A 19,593-nucleotide genomic window follows, 5' to 3' on the forward strand; every position below is an offset into this window, starting at 1 on the left:
GGGGGATTTAACTGTGGTTTTATTAGTATATAATCACCTGAAAATCAGAATCACTGTGTTTTCATTGGCCTAGGATGAGCCGTTTATGTGTACGTACAGAGTGAGTCCTCTTCCACTGAGTCTGACATGTTTCTACAGTAGCCCAGAACAGACAAATTAAACACTGGCTGCCGACAGGGACATTTGTGTTTTCGCATGAGCCATTGTAGTTCTCCTACATGCAAGTTTTAGTTCTGCAGCCTCACCATGAGATGCCACTAAATCCTACACACTGGACCTTTAAAATCTGAGAACTACACATGCCTGAGACGTAGCATTACAATGGCTGTAAACAATAATTCATCAGTGACTTTACGCACCTCTTTACAGCTGAAGCTATCAGTGAAATGGCACATGCACATTTTCACATTATGTTACTTGTCTCAGCTTTCAGTAGTTTTTCACTTTCCAAATAAATAAATACTGTGTTGTATTTCTTCTCAAATTAAGGGAGAACAACATGAATCATTTTTGCCCTGATGTTTAGCATGACTACAAAACCATAGGCAACTAAAATAAAATAAACTCTATTGTGGTCTATTTAGTTAAAATGGAAATTACTGTATGCAAGAATTAGTCAAAACTTCACATTTTTTTTTCCAAACTACATATCGTAGATTTCTTTCACAGAAAGAATCAAATACATGCAAAGATATAAACAAAGACACACTGTATGTAAGGACCTAAACACATGCGCACACACCACGCACACATACACATATACATAAACACACACGCACAAATATTATCTTTACGTAGCAGCATTAAAATAAGGGAAGTATTGATAGTTTCAGTGATGCTGCTTGTTGTTTAGTTTGGGGAACAAGAAGCCACAGCTGAGAATCATCTCATGCACAGGTTTTGGTCATCATTTTACCACAATTGCAAATTATACTGCATTATACAGAGCTTATATCATACAGCTTGTTTTGCGGTGTGTTTACCATTTGTGTTTTATTTTACCAGGGAGAACAGAATTTACCTCTATTTCGTGAAATATTAAAATAAAAGAATATATGTGTGTAAATGAAACAAAAATATAGTGGGAATATCCCTTTTTTTCTTATAAATAACAGTTTCCCCACACCCAGTCACATGAGACATTGCTAATACTGATAAAAACAAGGAGAACATGCTTCATATTTCTTGACGGGACACACAAGTGCTGACCTTTCAGATACTTTTACAGCTTTCTGACCACCACAAACTGACCGGGGGGGTTTCCTTTTCTTATCTTTGGTCAAAACTATCGATGTTGTTCAAAGCATTGTTACTCTTAAGAAAAAGCTTCCAGTGTTTTCAGGTGTTTCCAACACATTCTCACTCCCAACTCATCAAATACTGACGCTTGGTCAGTGGCCCTGAATGCTCTAGGTGCCCCTCCAGCATTGATATTTGACAGTCATGGATGGCCCATTCAAGTGACGCTTTCGTTCTCACAGAAAATGTATATTTAACATCTATTTAATGCATGCAGCCTCTTTTCAAAATAAATTTATAATGTAGATTAAAACTTTTTTAAATTTACCTCCATAGGTTTGGGCAACAAAACCATGTGGTTAGTTCAGAAAAAACCTATCATGGTTTGGCATAAAATAAATTGAGCATAGCGTTAGTTCAGGCAGGACATGATGTCACGCTCAGCTCACATCCCAGCTACATCAGCTGATCTCAAACATCCCAGTCAACTAATGGAGCACCTGACTGATGGAAGGGAGTCAGCTGATAGATCACATGATTCCTTTCTATGCAACCAATTGGCGAATCTCATTCAGGACGCCCTATATAAACTGCTCTGACCTGCCTACTGTTGCTGCTTCCTCTGCAAGCCACTTTGCAACCTGCCTCCACCCCAGCTCCTCCTTTTCATGTTGTATCTGACTTATCAGTGTCATTTCTGTCATTGATGCTGCTCTGTTCTGTTCCTGGGGGGGTCTTTGCTGCTGCTTTGCTCTCTCTGCCTTAGGCTTTCCATGTAGGCGCATGGAAGGGCAGGGGGGTTCGCTCTCTCTGCCTTAGGGAGCGATCACACCGAGATGAAACGCCAGAAACGCGATGCCAGTAAAACCATTGTTTTCCTATGATACAGCGCGTCTGACCGGCATTCAAGCGTCTTTTTAGATGGACGTTTTTCCGGCGTCTTTTTAGATGCGAGTTTTTGTAGACGCTTCTTTTTAGATGCATGTTTTTAGACGCGCGTAGACACTGAAAAGTTAAAATCTTTTCAACTTTTTGAGCGTCAGACGCCAGTAGCTAGCGTGCATTGAAAAAGCGCTTCCAGCATTTCAAGCGTCTTTGAAGCGTCTCATTTCTGTGTGATCACCCCCTTAGGGCTTTCCATGCAGGCGTGTGGAAGGGCAGAGAGGTGTGCTCTCTTTGCCTTGTGCTTTCCACAGGCCCGAGGAAAGGCAGTTATAAAAGGCATTATATCCAAATATAATACTGCAAATGGAAATTAAGCTTTCTTTGACTAAAGTGTTCCTGACTGAACTACATTTATGTAGTGCAACGTCTCATGACATACTAGCAGAGCACGCAACACAATTTAGCACACTACGTTGTTTTTAAAACAACTGGATTGACTTTTGGCTTCAAACAAGACCTGAACAGCGGCCTCTCAGCTGAAGTTTGAAGTTAATCTAATTGCTCTTTATACTATGGCAGCCGCTCAGAGTGTCGAAAAATACCGCTGGTCCACGTGCCTCATACCACTGCTAAAGGGTGCCTCTGAGGGCCACTGACCAAACTTCCGTATCTGACAAGTTGGGAGAGATACCAGGTTGGTGTTTCAGGAAATGTGCAGGAAATGTGCAACTGTGTGTATTCTTGTTTTGCCGATGTTTAGTTGATGTGGCTCACGTCTACTCTCGAGATAAAGTTAGTCATTTAAAGCGGATATTAACTCGTTAGCTTAAGAATGTGAGAATATGTAAACACATTGCAGCATAATAACTACATTCACTCAGGTGCAAGTGCATTCTTACCCAAACCTCAGTAACATATTAACACTAATAATAAACCTCATTCACACAACAACAATGTTAGTTTTCAGATGTACACATACATACTTATAATGTTGAGGAGAATGCATGCTGTTGAGTGTCTCATGATGTACATTGCTCACTTTTTGTGGCAAAAACAAACTGTGATTAAAAGAAAATGTAAAACTTTCATTGTTTGCCCCGTAGACTTGAAAGCATTGGCAGTGCTGTACTATTCTCAACAAAAATAACTACTTGGAACATGGGAAAAAAAAATCACCAATATGGTGCTTGTCAATTAGCCGACAGTTCTCCTTTCCTACGTCAGTACATGAAAACTCTTTCGTCATTGCTAGAGATATCAACATTGTTGTCATCATCACCATCATTGCTGGTCATATAGATAATGCATTGTGATGTCAACATCTAATCATTTCAGTTGATCAAGGCAGATCTGGCTCTTTTTAGCATCACAGCGCAAAACACAAGGCTGCTGCGTCTGCCCTGGAGTCTGCGAACAGGTCAGACAGTTTTACAGTCTCTCATGTCTTGGAGATAAGTTGCTGTATTTGTTCTTCTGCCCGCTGAAGTCTTTAAATTTTGGTGAGAAAAGGCAAGAACCAGGTGTCCTTATTTGCAAGTGTGCACATCATATACTCTTACACACTCCTGACAGCTGACGTAGCAGCACCAGTGGAAAATACAGTGACACTTCTCCTTTCTCTTCTCAGTCCTGGTGTTGTGACCTCTGCCGCAGCAGAGGAGGTCACATCCGTCTATACCGTGGGACGTCAGGTTACAGATGCGATCGCGGGTACCAAAGGAGCCCGTCTCGGGATTGGGGTCACAGAAATTGGGTGAGCTTTCGTAGTAAACCAGGTCGCGCTCTGTGGGGGGTTTGAAGTAGTTGTACTTGGGTCTCAGGGTCTCCACCCATCCGCGGGACTCCTTATGTTTCTCAACCACCATCTCTGATGCGCTGTCATACTTATCCTTCATGTAGTCGCCAATAACTCGGAAGTCAGGCTGAGACCACCAACACGTCTTGACCTCGCAGCTGCCCGACAGACCATGGCACTTACACTTCAGGAACATGTTGTCGTTGAGGGACTGAGGATAAAAAAATGTAAGTGTTAATCAAACATCTGAAGGTAGGAAAATGCCAAAACAGATTCAACTGGGACTTTTAATAAACTCACCATTCTTCCTGCCTCATTGTTATGGCGGTTCATAGCTGAGCGTGCATCAGGGCGATTCTCCCTTGCATCAGCAAACTCCCGGGACACCATGCTCCCAAACTCCACATCTTCACTGCAGCCACCCCACTTCCATCCCTCACCAGGGGGGCCCTTGTGGCGGGTGTCACATCCGCAGATGGTGGCTGAACCCTCAGCGCAGGCACGGGTCACTGCAAATGCCACTCCGGCCGAGGCAATAGCATGAACAAATGCTGACTCTCGAGTTGCTGGAAAGAGAAGTTGATATATCTGTGAGACAAAGAGCACTGGAAAAATAAATGGAGGCAGCATCCTGCATAGAAACACCTCTGCAGAACTATTAAGTCAGTCGCATTAGTAATGTTTTTTTTAAAAATGAAATTTCATAGAAAAGGTGTCACATTAATCGGTGGAGAATGTAGGTCACCACCTGTTTATATGGATGTCTGCTTGTGTTCAGTCTTGTACGATTGCATAAGCAAATATTTCTCAACCCAAGCCAACATTGAACAAACTGTACAGACCATCAAGTCCATTACTATTGTTGGCTACATGTGTTGTATCAACCAAGGTGTACCAGAGTGTGTGTTCATTCAGCCCAGACATCAATCGTCCTGTCTCTAAATAAGGCCAGCAAGGCCTCCGTGGCTCTGTCTGACATAGCTAACTGATGACTCAGAGGGATCAGGATCTTCCACAGAGATGAGAGGAAGAGACGGGCCTGACAGGCCTATAATTAAGAGACTCAATTAAGCTTTTGAAAGGTTAGGAAACTGCCTCACACTGCGGGGACAAATCATACACACAATGAGGAGGGGACTGTAGTGTCCAGACGCTGAACAACACTTTACAGTCATAGAAGGGGAAGATGTTTTCTGCTTCAGCAATCCCCGCTTTAACAGAATTAATTATGACAGGGGTTTTTCCTTGAATATATGTACTTGTATGGTCTTGCACAATCACAAGAAAAGAGACAGAGAGAACAAGATGAAGACAGTGGAAACGCCAGGTGTTAACATGAAATGAACAAACAGAGAGTAAAGAAATGGAAAAGGGGGTTCAAGATCAATAGTGAAATTTGGGATTGTGTGCGTGCATGTGTGTGTGATAGATAAAGAGGCAGCGCATGCTTCTGTCCAAAGAACAAGAACGACATAGGGAAAGAAAGAAAAGAAAGAAGGGAGGAGTATAAAGCTAAAGGGAGTAGGAGCTCCTCCCTTACAGCAGGTTCCAACCAGTTTGAGGACTAAAGGGCATTAGGAACAATGATGCAAGAGAAAAGGTCTACTGGCATCCTCCACCACCCACTTCATACTGCTATTGTATACGCAGGTTACTCATGTTCACAACACATCTAAACCTCTGCCCTGATTCCTCAAGTCCAGCTTACTGCATCCACAACAGATCATTGCACCTGGATATTGTATTGTTTTCTTTAGCTGAGGGCTGTAAGATAGAAATCACAGCATGAGGTAACTGTCTACAGTGACTGATTACATATCACCTGGCATCATAAAACAGACAAAGTATGAGGTTCATATCTTTAATTTCGGAGCTATGAGTTGTTGAAGTGTATGTCTGAGGTATTAGTTCTACACAAATGGTAACCTACAGGGTTAAAAAAAAAAGAAGCCAGTGGAGTGCCAAAAAATGCAGTTCCTTGAATGGCCACTTGAGGCTGACTCCAAGATCTAGTCAAACCTCATAGACCATCCCCCATGTAAAAAAGCCCAACTTTACATCGCAATACAAAAAACCAGTTTTAGTCTCTAAAGCAAATTTCAACATTCATGACGACTGTACAGGTGTTGACATTTTATATAACTTACTTACTAGTACTTACTTACTTCATAATAATTGACTGTAACTTGCTAAGAGAAGGTTAGCTGTAGACCAAAAATCATTTGGAAGTTCAAGCAATTCTCATGAGGTTCTGTTTGTGTTCACAGTAATAAAAGCATTACATTTTAAGGCTTTTTTCCCCCAAAAAAATTCTGTTTAATTTCTCCATTATCAGGCAAAGAAAATGTAAAATTGTTACTTTAAACAAGTCAGACTGAAACTTCAGGTTCTCCTGACTAAAATGATGCATGGCACTTGATGCTGCCTGCTAGAATGAATTAGAGAATCAAACAAACGCAGGAGTCAGGAGACCCCACATTTGTTCTAGGTCTTTAAGGGTTAAATTTCATGAAGGCTTTAAGTTATGCATAATTAAGGGCATAGCCACTTTGGGGGACAGGTGGGTGCCGACTGTTGACAGATCACTACCATAGCGACCATATTGGTAGGTACGTAACCATGCCGTAACCCCATTCACATGTATACACAGTATAGACATAGCTTTATCTGTCACTGTTTTAGTGTGTTTTCAGTTCATGAAACATTTTGGTCACCTGATCAAGTCTTGCTCAGCATTTGGTACTAAAAGAATCTGTAAGGAGTCAGATGTTCTGTTTTTCCAGTAAGTACATTTTGTTGATAGTTTTAAGTCTGCGTTTCACCAGACAATTAGCATTAGCATTAGTGTTATTACAGTTACATAGCTGTAAATGTACCATGCTAACCAAGCTAGCAGCTAGCGTTAGGGTATCTCTCTGTTTACACAAGGCTATATCGTCATAGAAATATAATTTAATTTAGTGCATCGCAGAGTGTTTGACATTGTTAATGAAAAATGTGAAGAAATGTGGACCTCAAACATGACCCAGAGGAACTCCTTTAGAAATGTGACCTTTTGGATGACTGGCAATGCTGCTGCACAGCATAAAGGGGTGGAAGAGTTCAAATGGGAGAGGAAAAGAGGATTATCTTGGGATAAAATGAGCAAAGGAGACGGATCAGTGCAAATTAAATACGTCCTGGTGTCTCTGTGTGTGAGTGGACAAGCTAACATGGGGGGGAAATACAGTAGGTCTCTATGGTCACAGACTTCTATATAAAGTGCCTTGGTTAAAACAAGCAAGCAAGCAAACAAACAAACAAGCTGATGATATCTATTGGTTTCATTCCAACCATTCACTAGAGGATTTTGAACACGTGAAACTACAGCGCAAAGATGGTTTATGAGGAGTGTATTAATCTCTATATATACACCTCAACACCACATTAGCCCTGTTTTCACCAAGCTGTCTGGTTCAGTTCAGTTCAGGTCGTTACACATTGTTTCCATTTCCAGAGTTTGGTGCCAATTCCAAGGCATGTTTTTGGTGTGTGGTTGAGGAATTTACACTTCATTTTAAAAACTACTACTCATGTGTCATACTTGGTGTTTCATATAGCAAATACAGGAGCTATAAACACCTGTAATAGCATTTATGTCACCTGGAAACACCAGCTCTTACATTAGTTGCTGGTCTTTTCTTGATTTTACTACCAGTTTATGGTGTTTCAGGACACTTTTACTCCGACAATGCTCCTCCACCAAACTTTGCCAGACCCTGGCAGGCCAAGTGGTCCCTACAACCTGCTGGGGGGTTGAATCCCCTATTGTGCTGCCACTGTCACGCTGTGTTAGTCCCACAATGGCCCCAGATATTTTATATGAAATTTGCCCTGGCCAGTGATTAGTGGGGACCAAGTTAAGTCATAGCAACAGAGAACTATGCATTGGCTGGACCCCGCTTGTCGGCAGACGGGGAAATCCCTATTCAAATGGTTTAATAAAACAATCTAAAGGGCGTGTGAATGGGGAAAAGCACTTTTTCTCCTGCTTAATCTCATGGTTGCGAAGATATTGTGCTCTGAGCAGTGCCCAGCAGGGAGTGGGGCTAAGGTCCCCCCATCAACTCCATTTACCACACCCCTTCTTTCTTTCTTGCCCAGAGTTAATGATATACTGGTGTGCTAGTTTCCCTCCCCCAGCATGGAGAGACATACGTCTCATGAGAAGCAAAGACCTCTTAGCTCATCCTAAATAGTTACACTTTCTCATCCTCAGGTCATAGGTCGTAACCCACATCCCCTGACCTTTTCCCACTTAGTTTAGTTGGGGCTTAATGATTGAGGTTAATTTATTAGATGTGTTTCCTGGTATACAGAGTTCAGGCAAGGCGGGGGTACCTACAAGGGAACGGTGGTTAGATAAGTCACAGCTACAACAGTGTGAAACTCTGCACTCCATTCCACATGCTTCATATATTACGTAATAGGAGTTTCCTGTAAACCTCATTTGAATTTAATGGTTTCAAGTAGAATAGTGACGTGCATGTCTATACCTGCGTAGGTGGTAACACCTGAAAAATTGTGGCTGTCCACTTTTTGTAGCAAGGCTGCCCTCACTAATTCTATCATATGACTCATAAACTGGAGCCTGATTATACCCATACAGTCTGTAGGTGTTCTGTAAATACAAAGAATGCAGAAGCAGCTCTGGGATCGGCTCCACGGACCGAGAACACCTGCGCAGCTTTCTATCACCTTTCATCACAGGCAGATTCCAGCAGTGCATGTTTTGACACTTTAGTTAATGTAAATTAATGAGTGCTGACGCAGACATAGCCTGGAGGCAGGGCTCGTGATTTGGGGTGTGGAGTGAGGGAGAAACACAGAGAGAGGATCAGGCCATGTGGAAGGGAGAGAGAACATGCACAGAGAAGAAGTATGTGTTTAAAGGCAGGGGTAGCTTAACTCTTTTATATTTCGGTGCATGAGGTTGGGTATGTGTGTGCGTTTAGATGGATGATTGTGTGTGGTCAAGCCAATGTATGATCACATTTGGCATAAGCATGTTTATGCATTTTAAAGGTCCAGTGTGTAGGATTTAGGGGGATATCTTGGCAGAAATAGAATTTAATATAATAAGAGTATGCTCATTAGTGTGTAGTTTCGAAAATAAGAATCATGTTTTCGTTACCCTAAAATGAGCTGTTTATATCTACATAGAGAGCAGGGCCGCATCTACAGATATTGCTGATGCTCCGCCATGTTTCTACAGTAACCCAGAACAGACACACCAAACACTGGCTCTAGATAGGGCATTTGTTTGTTCATGTTTTTGCATCAGCCACTGTAGTTGGCAGCCTGTCCACAATGAGAGCATTAAAATTTTTTTTTTTTGTTTGTTTGTTTAATTTTTTTTAAACAAAACTGCTTTATTCAGCGTTTTAACCGGTTTAAATCACTTGGTGTGTTTGTTTTGGAGGGGATGACACCTCTGCGAATAATTCCGCTCCCAGTAAAAAGCTCCTGAACATCTGAATCTTAAGTCATCAGAGAAAAAAGGGCTAGCAGCCTGTCTGCGAAGAGCTAAACAGCACAAATTTTTGACGTGAAACTGCTTTATTGGATTTTTTTTTTTTTTACCAGATGTAATTACCTGGTCCATTTGTTTTGGAGTGGAGGAGACCTCTGTGGATATTTTTTCTCCTTGTAAAACCTTTCTGAACAATGAATAGTGAAGGAATTCTAACCGGGAGAAGATTCAGCTGGTTGCAATCTGCAGTTCTCACCGCTAGGTGCCAATAAATCCCCCTAAATTTTACACACTGCTCCTTTAAAGGAAGTTGTTAAAGTGATAAAAGCATTTTTCTACAAGCAAAAACCGTTCTTCATTCTTTTTAACTGTAGTCTCCATCCACAGAATGACCTTCTCTCCCTAATGGTCCATTACTGTCACTGTTCTAGTACTTATCCAGTGCTTAATCCACTGTAAAACAAACTGCTAATGTCCGCGGTGAAGGTGAGGAGGACATAGGAAGTGATGGGCTAACTGATAAGAACTAACCCCCTGAAGGCTATAAAGGTGCCTACTCCTCCTTTCAGCTTTGGCCCCAAAAAGGCAGGCGGAAACCGACACACCACAGTCTGAACTGCAGACAAACAGACACCAGTGAGGACAATGGCCCTGTTGCACAGACAAACACCGGCATCAATCAAATCCAATGAAATGGAAGCCCTCTCCTACTAAGCCCTATCAAAGGCCTGTGAGCCCCTGAGTCACTCTCATTGGCCTCTGACAAAGGCACTTAATCCAGTCACTTTGACCTCTCACATTATTAAGGGCCTCAGTGACCTTAATCCAATCAAAATGATTTACTAAAGCCCAGTAGCTGCCTCCTCTTTCCACTCAGTACCCCTGCAATTTAGGCCTGGGAGGGGAGGCAGTAGGAGAGATGTGGTGGCTTTTTGCACCACAATAGGGCTCGGATTGAGAACCCCTATCGTTAGCCACCTACTTGAGCTCAAGCCTCTTCTATCAACTGGCTCAGGAGTTTATTAAAAGCAATTGCCCTACGTAACCTCCGACCCCCTGTGTTTGCATCAATCTTCTGCAAACTGGGTGACAGATTTAGATCCCTTACCCTCAACGCCTATGTTTAGTGCTCATTCTCAATTTTGAACTCATTTTTGAGTGAGCAAGAAGCAAAAAAGAAAACACAAAAAAGCTACCATACAGTGGAAAATCCCTCATTTCCTTTTTTTTTGAGAGTTACATCAGAAGATCAATACCACACACTCATGTCTGTCTGTTAAATAGGAAGCAAAAGCAAGTCGGTTAGCACAAAGACTGCCAACACAGTGGGAATTTCTGCAGCCTGTGCCCACAAGTAGACCAGAACTGATGCACACCCGAGCGTTGTAATACATCACTGCAGAATATAATAGACAAACAATGTATTTAAAAAAACTAAATCTCAGTTCACAGTCTTGTGCAAGGTACTTCGGAGGATTGTACAGCAGAGCAATCACCGGGGATTCCCTCCTAAAGAAAACTCCAACAAGACAGAACTCACTCATCTTATTTGTGTACATTATTTCACACACACACACACACACACACACACACACACACACACACACACACACACACACACATGCACACAGGCTGCTCAGAGCTTGTTCAGTCTGAAGTCTATTTAAACAAGGATGAATGAGCATAATGAATGATGCATGCATGGAGTGCAGCTTTTCTAATGCAAATATAAGACAGAGACAATATAGAATTGTTAATGGAAGAGTTAATCAGCATGGAGATACAATAAGTCACTTTCATTTTTCAGTCTGAGCCCTTTTTGCAGGTGGAACTTCTAGGAAATTACCTAATTTAGGGGGAGGTGGGGTAAGGCGGCATCATGGAGGGACGGCAAAGTAGAAGTAATGTTACATGCAGTTACTAAAAGCATTATTCAAAGAAATCTTTCAATAAAACTAGGTATAAGATGATGAAATAGGCTCATTAATTATATATATTTTTCTGTAGAATGTATGTGTTGATGTCATGTTTGTCACATTTTTCCTCACTTTGATAATTAAACTCTGGCCTGTTTATGTGCAAGCAGCACTGTTGCAAATGCTACCAAGACACTGGTTTGGTCTGACCTTTCAAAAGCTTGTTTGGAAAAGGTGAATTCGGTTGATAGCTTTGACGTCTTTTAATCACAACTGAGCCAAGTGAACGGTGCCAAATGAAAAACGCCAGGAATCTTTCGGCGGAGTTGAAACACGAATGTTGGCGACCTGTGCTTGAAGTACACTGACAGGCTCCTTGCACACAAAAAATAGCAGCATATGCACAGCTTATTAAAATCTACATGTATGCGTCGGTTGTGTAACATTACCTTTATCTAACACTGGCCCAAAAATGGCCAGATTGTCATTGACCGTGGTGCAGTTCCAGCGTCGGCCTCTGAACTGATGCTGGCACTCTTGAATGCCAATCTTGACCCCCTCGGCTACACTGGGCATGATTTCCACGTAGTTCCGGCAGAAGCGTAGCTGCTTGGGCACCAGACCGGGGATGCTGCCACAGAGGATGGGCTGAGTGCCCAGTGACGAGTACTGGTGGCCCACTGCTAGTGACCTGAAAGGAGACAGGAAGTCACATTGTCAGTGCATCTTCATGATTGTATCCTATCTGTCTATCTATTGATTGCACAGCACTCAAGTGGAGGACTAATTTCCCTCTGCAGGTGCAGTGTAATGTTACGTCTGAGTTTGATTGTGTATGTTTATTTGCTGTATCACATGCTACCATTAGGCATCCATCCTTTATCCCTTCAACTACCCTCTCTGCAGACACCTGGCCTTTGTGTGTATTGAAATTGCAGCCCTGCAACCACAGGAGCAGGCAGTGTTTCTGTCTGAGATGAAAGTCCACAGTGCATCTAGAGGTCTTCATAGACCTTAAGCTGACAACTTGGAAAACTACACCTTGTTATTAACTGTCCGCACACTTAACAGGCCTTCGGCTTAGGGTAATAAGAGTGCAAACCCAACATTGAAACTTCAGAGAGTGTATTAAGTGTAACACAGAACCCCACCCCCTCCTTTTCCTTTGAGGAAGGTATTCTGGGACACAACAAGTGCAAACTTGGTTCACTGATTACATCTCTCTGTCTCATTCCCTTTATTGCTTTCTCTCTGTCTTTCTGTCTTTATATTCTGTGTCCTCTCAATTAGGACTTTTAGTAACTAGTAATCATAGAAATGGGATATCCATTGTATCATAGCAGGGTGTGTAATTTAGCCAATTTTAAGAAACATCTTGCTGCACTTTGCTTGTACATGACCATCTGTTGGCATTTTCCACATCACAGAAAGCCTTATTGGCTCATACTAAAGGTGGGTAATTGGTTTGATATGCATGTAAAGCTCTTTGTCAAAGGACATGTTGTGTAACCATTATTGCAATTTAGATGAACTAAAAAAATCCAGAAATGCATGACCTGCTGACCTGAGCTGAGTTTTTATTGAAATGTCACCAAAATCAATATTTTGATTTCTTGATTCTTTAATAGCAGAGTTCCTATTATCTTTGGCAAGTGCCCTGCAGAGTAGCAATAAAGTAGCTTGTTGGCAATGCACACCAGTCTACATTTCTCCTCAACTGTCTATTAAAGACCGAACACTGGCAGCAGTAATCTGCTGATCCTCCCCTGAGTGATATGGGCTTGATAACAGTTACTGTAGCTGTTGCACAAAGGCAGAGCCAGAGCAGGTGTGTTGTCTTTTGCCGCTCAGTTAGCTCACTGTCTTCTGACCCGTTCACTGTTGTTCAAGGACTAATTGCTGATCACAACAAGATTACCAAAACTCCTGACACTGGCCTCAGGCTTCTTTCTTTCAAAGCTCGCAGTCCAACTAAAGATTTCCCCGGCCAACTGACCGCTGGCTGACCACTTCTGATGGCAGCGAAACATGCAGACCCTGAATGCCTCCATTATAGGTTGAAATTTAAAGGCTGATTACAATTTCATTTTCAATATTACGCTTTTACGTTGACTGATGTCAAGGTGTGTGTAAGCCGTCCGCTGACCTCGTGAGTGAACCATTATTTACCCTTGAGCAAATGTCAGAGTTGTGTGTCACACTGGTTTTAACGGAATTTCTCGCCCAATTTCTACAGACTAGACTCCTCTAGTTAATCATAAATGAGACACCCTGTAAGCGAGCGATGGCAAGTTGAAAATGACTCCAGAGGAAATCACATTTGTCTGCAGTTTGCCTGCAACATCTATCAGTAAACAAGGGCGCTCCTATTACACACTGACCTCTCTTTGGCCCTTGTCAGTCCGTATACCCTGAAGCACATCTTTCCCGGCAGAAACCTGAGTCCACCTTAAACTGGTGCAGACTTTTGGTTTGTCTCGAACATGCACAACAGACAGAGCTGAAACGCTAAGAAAACCATGCGCACCAGCTTCATCATTGTGAGATGTTTACTGGACTCAGGGGAGGTGGAAACAAGCGCTGCAGGCCTGCATTTTTTACAGCTAGTTGTCCCCTGTCAGTCTGCTCTTGAACCTCCTCTGCTTCCTTTTCCTCTACAGAGAAAAAATGTGGCGTCTCTGAGGTTTCCATAGCGTCTTCCATCAACCCCGTCACTGACATAGACTTTTGCATCAGTGAATGAGCACCAAATGTATCTCAGCGTCAGAAAACAGTGCAGATTAAAGGTCATACAGGAGTTTCCTCGTGACCACAGTCTGTAGTTAACCCTAATACTCATCAGGACGACACCTTTGATGGTCTTTGTGTGTGTGAATTTTATGCAGGTCATATTTCTGAACCATCATGAGTCAATGTGCTTCGGCTGCTCCCCTCATTAACGTCTCTGTGTCTGTCTCAGTGGGGCTGAGTAATCCATGCCACCTCTTCCTGTGTTAGGAAATGGCCTAAAAAGAGGAGGCAGGGTATGTTCCACCAGGGATGATTTATGATTTGTTTTAAAAAGAGCTATAGCATAAAGAACATGCAAGCTCCAACAAAGACTTGAATGCTGTTGTTGTGTGGATTTCAAGCATCTATTGAATGCTCTTGCTTTCAGTTTCTATCATTTCCGAGAAAACCATTCAACCCCCTCACACCAGCTGCCTCCTAAAGAAACTCATATTTAGTGTCAAAAAAAGATGATTCACTAATACTGTTAAGGTTTATGTTGTCGAACAGACACTTTAGTAAAAACTGTTACAAATAAATACTTAGCTAAAGCATATATCAAATTCAATTTCTGTCTCAGTACAGACTTTCCCCCTCTCATCTAAGTGTATCCAGCGCAGGTTTAATGCATATTTCAGCAAGCCCAAGCAGGGTACCTTAGAATTACCACTTTACTCGTGGGCCCTGGGGCCTTGGAGCCGACTTTGACATCAAGAGAATATGTTTGGGAGAAGGAATGTGCGGCAAGCTTTCACCTCCAGGTATTTATCTTCTAAGGTGGGGTGGACTAGGGAAGGGGGTGGTGGGGTGGCGGGTGCAGCCAGGCTATGTCATGGCAGGTCGAGTAGAGACAGACATGAACCTGTCTTAGAGCATATCCCTATCCTCAGAGACTGCTGCGGCACAGAGGCTGAGTGTGACGCAGCTCCGATGGCCACTTGAAGTTAAAGTTCAGCAGAGTCTGTCAGCAAAACATCACGGGTTGACTTTCACAGAGGTGAAAGCTCTCAGGTAGCAGACATGCTGTTTGGAAACAGAGGGACAATGCAGCCGCACTGAGCGCAATCCACAAGGAACCACGTTATTTGACTTGGGATGAGTTGCCATGAAACCAAAAACACATCAGTAGCCTCACAAGAAAAAAAAAAAAAACCTCAGTATTACGTCAAGAATGTTCAACTCAAGGTGACTTCATGTGCTACCTCTGCAGTCAAAGAGCGGAGTGATACAGCAAACTTGCTCCCGTTATGTTTACTTCTTTTGCTTCTGTAGTTACACTCTGATCCTCCCTCTGAAATCAAACCAGCACCTCAGAAGTTTGTTATGACAGAATGGAAAGCTGCCTTCCATTGTTTCATTCATAACTGGCTCCACATACACAAAAACAAGAAATAATAGAGATGAAATTCCGAGGCCACTCTCAGCTCTGTTTGCCAGCGTGTCACTCAGCAAAGCTAAAACCTGGCACCTCACACTCTGGCATCAACAACAAATGTGCAAAACATGATCATATCAGGTGATAAAACACAGGATATACTGAGCATCTAGTCAGTTGGAGGAGCATCCCATGCTCTAACAAGACTTTACTGATTTGGGTCAGTTTTTTTCCACCCTCTCTTATATCAGGATTTCCCTCCAGCTGTGTGAGTAATTAGTTTCTCATCAGTATTACCACCAGCGGGGGCCCCATTAAGGGAAGTAGGGTACACCCAGTATCCAAGCAAACCCAAATATTGTATTATTATAATTATTTTTTAAATAAAACACACATCAGTTGTTAGTTTAGTGACGTTTGTGATTGGTGTGTGCTGATGGATCAAACATGAACATTATGAAACCAGACACGATGACACAGAACAGTTATGCAAAAAATAAAATGTGAAAAATAGTGCTAATTAATGATGTTTGTCAGTGTCTTGAATATGAGGTATAATGAGGCTGCTGCGCCATTCATTTACAGTTTCTTTGGTGCATGCTCTGCAAGAAAAAAAATACAAGAAAAAAGCATCAAATTTTGATTTTTGAAGACTTTTGGAAAAAGAGGAATCTGATGGAGGAAAAAATTAGTAGTGGACTAAAATATCCATCACAGCAGATGCTGGTGAATTTGGTTATTAAGGCTTCACTTATGTTTAGTTAAAAGCGAAATAATAATAATAATAATAATAATAATAATAATAATAATAATAAAAAACTATTTCAAATGTTGCACTGATCATCTTCTTAACATTATTATAAATAATACAAATTACATTAAGAATATGCATATGCAGTGTATTTTACATCACCAGTTTGTTCCAGACATTCAGGTTAAACCCTGGGCAACATTTCATACTTGTTCTCTGCCACTTTGACCCTCGAATACACAAACGAGTGGACGCGCGCGCGCACAAACATGCACCAAAACACACACACAATTGCAAGCACACAAACTTTGCACCTGCTGCACTCTGAATATGAAAATTGCCCTCATCGTTCATGCTGCAAATGTCTGATATATTGCATTAAAAATAAACATTTAGATTGAAATCTATTTTTGTGTTGATAAAGGTGTGTTACCTGCTCTAGGTTCAAATTAAAAGCGTGTTTTTAAAACTCAGTGAACACAATGCAAGCCACGCTTTGCACCCCTGGTAGTTAAGACTCGTGTCAAACGTCTTATACCATCAGTGCACCTAAATGTTCCGCTGCTGTCACAAACGAAATCACAACCAAAACTGGCACAACCCGGCACAAACGCATCATCTAGCACGTTTCGGAAAAATATGTCGCCATTCGTTCGGGGAATATAATGGAAATAAAACTTACCACCAGATGGGATAACTTGCCATGACATGCGTAAGCCCACAGAGCAACAGGAAACATCCAAGGTATATCATCCTTAAAGTTTCGCTTAAACTTCTCCAGCAGAAAGCCTACATGCGCGCTCACACACGCACTGAGATTTTAACTGAAGATTAAAAAAAACCCGCACTGATGGATTTTTTATTTCTACCCTCCAAAAAATGGGGGAAATCTTCTGAGGGAGAATCTATCTTTCGCGACTACTCGTGGCAGAACTCGGGAGCCAAATATTAAAAGTTAAAAGCTGCTTGCTTTTTTTAGGACCCAATCAGCAGGTATTGCCAAAGGGGGAATTCTGATGATATGTTCCCTCTGTTGCCGAGTCAGGCAGTTTGAACTCAGACAACAGAATGAGCTAATTTTAAGATGTGTTTTAGTGCTCATTGAGTATTGGTCGCATTAGCATGCAGTGTGTGTGATATATAATGTTGTTTAAAGGAGAGAGGGAGGGTCTGAGGGGTTTTAAATAGACATCGGAACCCCTGTGGATTGCGTAGCTATAACAACCTGTCCGGATTTCACTCCCTGGCTTGAAGCTTCTAAAATGCAGAAATAAATATGTGTGAATTGCTTGAGACCATTATTAAGGTCTGCAGTCCTTTATTTGTGCCTGTTTGCCATGAATGTAAAATTAGATGCAGAGAAGTTTTTCCTAGGGACTGATGGATTCACAGTGAGCTGAATAAATCTGGACTACATTGATGAATTGTTATTCGATTTTTCCAAATAAATCCTTAATGATTTGTCCATTTATTTCCTCATTAATATGTTAAATAAAAACGAAAATCTTTCTCTTGCTACATTTCCTACTTTTAAATCATGCCAAAATGGCCAAACCTTACAATGTTCTTGCAATCATAAATCACCCCGAGCTGCATATTTTCAGTATTAATCAAGGTGTGGTGGTGTCACCTCCTGCTCTAACTGCCCTGTGTCCACACACTGAAGAGCCCAAATTTGAAGCTGCCCTCACGACGAGCTGTCAGACTGTTTATCCCAACGAAAATGTTCGATAAAATTTGGCCGCAGCGCTGAGTTTAAATGGCAGACTGTCTGTTTCTCTTTCTCAATGTCAAGTGGCTGTTGATAGCTGGTCTAATAGGAGGTGTCTCCATGTACAGGCACTGATGCCTACCTGGGGATGAAAAAAGAAACTGTCATAATTGTGCAACATCAGTGACTAAGGCGCTGTCATGGAGGGAACAATAAGAGTTTCTAAATTTATTGCAAGAAATTAAATCAGTTGTCGCCCTCTCTTGATAACTGAACAATTTCACAGTTATTTTCACCACTTCTTAGTCATCACAGGTAGTTGTTTAGGAGACTAGAGTGTAATAATAATAATACTAATAATAATAGGCTAATAATGGTGATTATGTAATTACATAAAATAATATGAAATAAATGTTTCATTAAAACTTTGGTGCAGATTTGTGGCTTCGAGGGACTGAAAAATTAAAAATGTTATCCAGAGGGGGATGGAGACATTTGAGCAAAAATGTATCGGAAATTAAATGTGCATATTTATGAAGGTGCTGTGCTGTGTTTCCGTCTTTATATTGCTGTGTAAGAAACATTTAGTCACCAGACATTGACAGTAAATAACATACAGCTCTCTCATCCAGCCCAACAGTGGACTATGTATTTTTTTTTTTTTTTTTTTTTTTTGGCAACTGTACCCATTTTCTGTTGGCTAATAATAAACAAGAAATTAATTTATGGCATTTTTTATTTAAGTAAATATTATGTTTTATTTGCTCGGATTCAACTTTTTCCGTTTAGGTTAACTTGATTCTTCGAGCTCGTTTGGACGTCTTCATCTGGATGTGTTTGGGCTACATCATTTCCTCAGTCAAATTTGTCTCTGTTGTCTGATTTCCAAAAAGTGCTCACATGCTCAACTTTAATAACTCAACTTTAAACATGCTACACGCGCCCCGGAGCCGAAAGACTTTGGCTCCATCTAGTGGATATTATTGTGCACTGCGACCCTGGCAGAGTCAGGAGGAAGACTGTCAATTAAACCTTCATCTTACAGTCATAAATGAGGCATGACACCTATATGTCTGCTCTTCACACCCGGTGGTGGAAAGTTAAGCACATTTACTCAGCTAGGCCCGCTGTACTTAAATGCATGTACTTTATTTGAGTATTTTCATTTTATGCTTTCAACTTTACAATTTGTCATGGGGAAATATGTTATTTTTTTAGCTTGACTACATTTATTTGACAGCTATAGTTACTGTTTACTTTGCAGATTTTACATAGAAAACCTATGATTACTTTAAAAAATATATTGTTGCAGGATATATAGGTTAATAGTTGAAAGTAGGCCTCCCAGATCGGCTACAGTTTTAAAAAGCTGCTTACAGGTTTATGCATCAATAATAAAAACCACAAATGCTAATGCTAATGATATAACAATGACAGGATATGCATAATAAGTACTATAAATATCTCTATATTTATATATATATTAAAGGTCCCATATCATAAAAAAAAATCTGATCCCATACTGTTTTAATATAAAGCAGGTATAGATGTTATTTAAGTACTGTGAAAGTATCAAAATGCTCAGTACACAGAGACCTGTACACAGTCCGTATGCAGAAACTGTGCCTCTAAATGAGCTG

At 41.3% G+C, this 19,593-nt stretch overlaps 1 protein-coding gene across 1 annotated transcript; it reads right to left on the bottom strand.

The window, feature by feature from the left end:
- Nucleotides 1-3,148: 3,148 nt before the first annotated feature.
- Nucleotides 3,149-17,035, bottom strand: wnt3a (wingless-type MMTV integration site family, member 3A). The gene is made up of 4 exons (XM_049597654.1): nt 16,925-17,035; nt 11,797-12,038; nt 4,220-4,485; nt 3,149-4,130 (listed from the first exon to the last, which is right to left on the bottom strand). Exons 1-4 carry the CDS (start codon nt 16,993-16,995, stop codon nt 3,651-3,653), a joined length of 1,059 nt encoding a protein of 352 aa, XP_049453611.1. The 5' UTR covers nt 16,996-17,035; the 3' UTR covers nt 3,149-3,650.
- Between the last annotated feature and the right edge of the window lie 2,558 nt (nt 17,036-19,593).

This window comes from Epinephelus fuscoguttatus, linkage group LG15 (assembly GCF_011397635.1).
Source record: "Epinephelus fuscoguttatus linkage group LG15, E.fuscoguttatus.final_Chr_v1".
Classification (NCBI taxonomy): Eukaryota; Metazoa; Chordata; class Actinopteri; order Perciformes; family Serranidae; genus Epinephelus; species Epinephelus fuscoguttatus.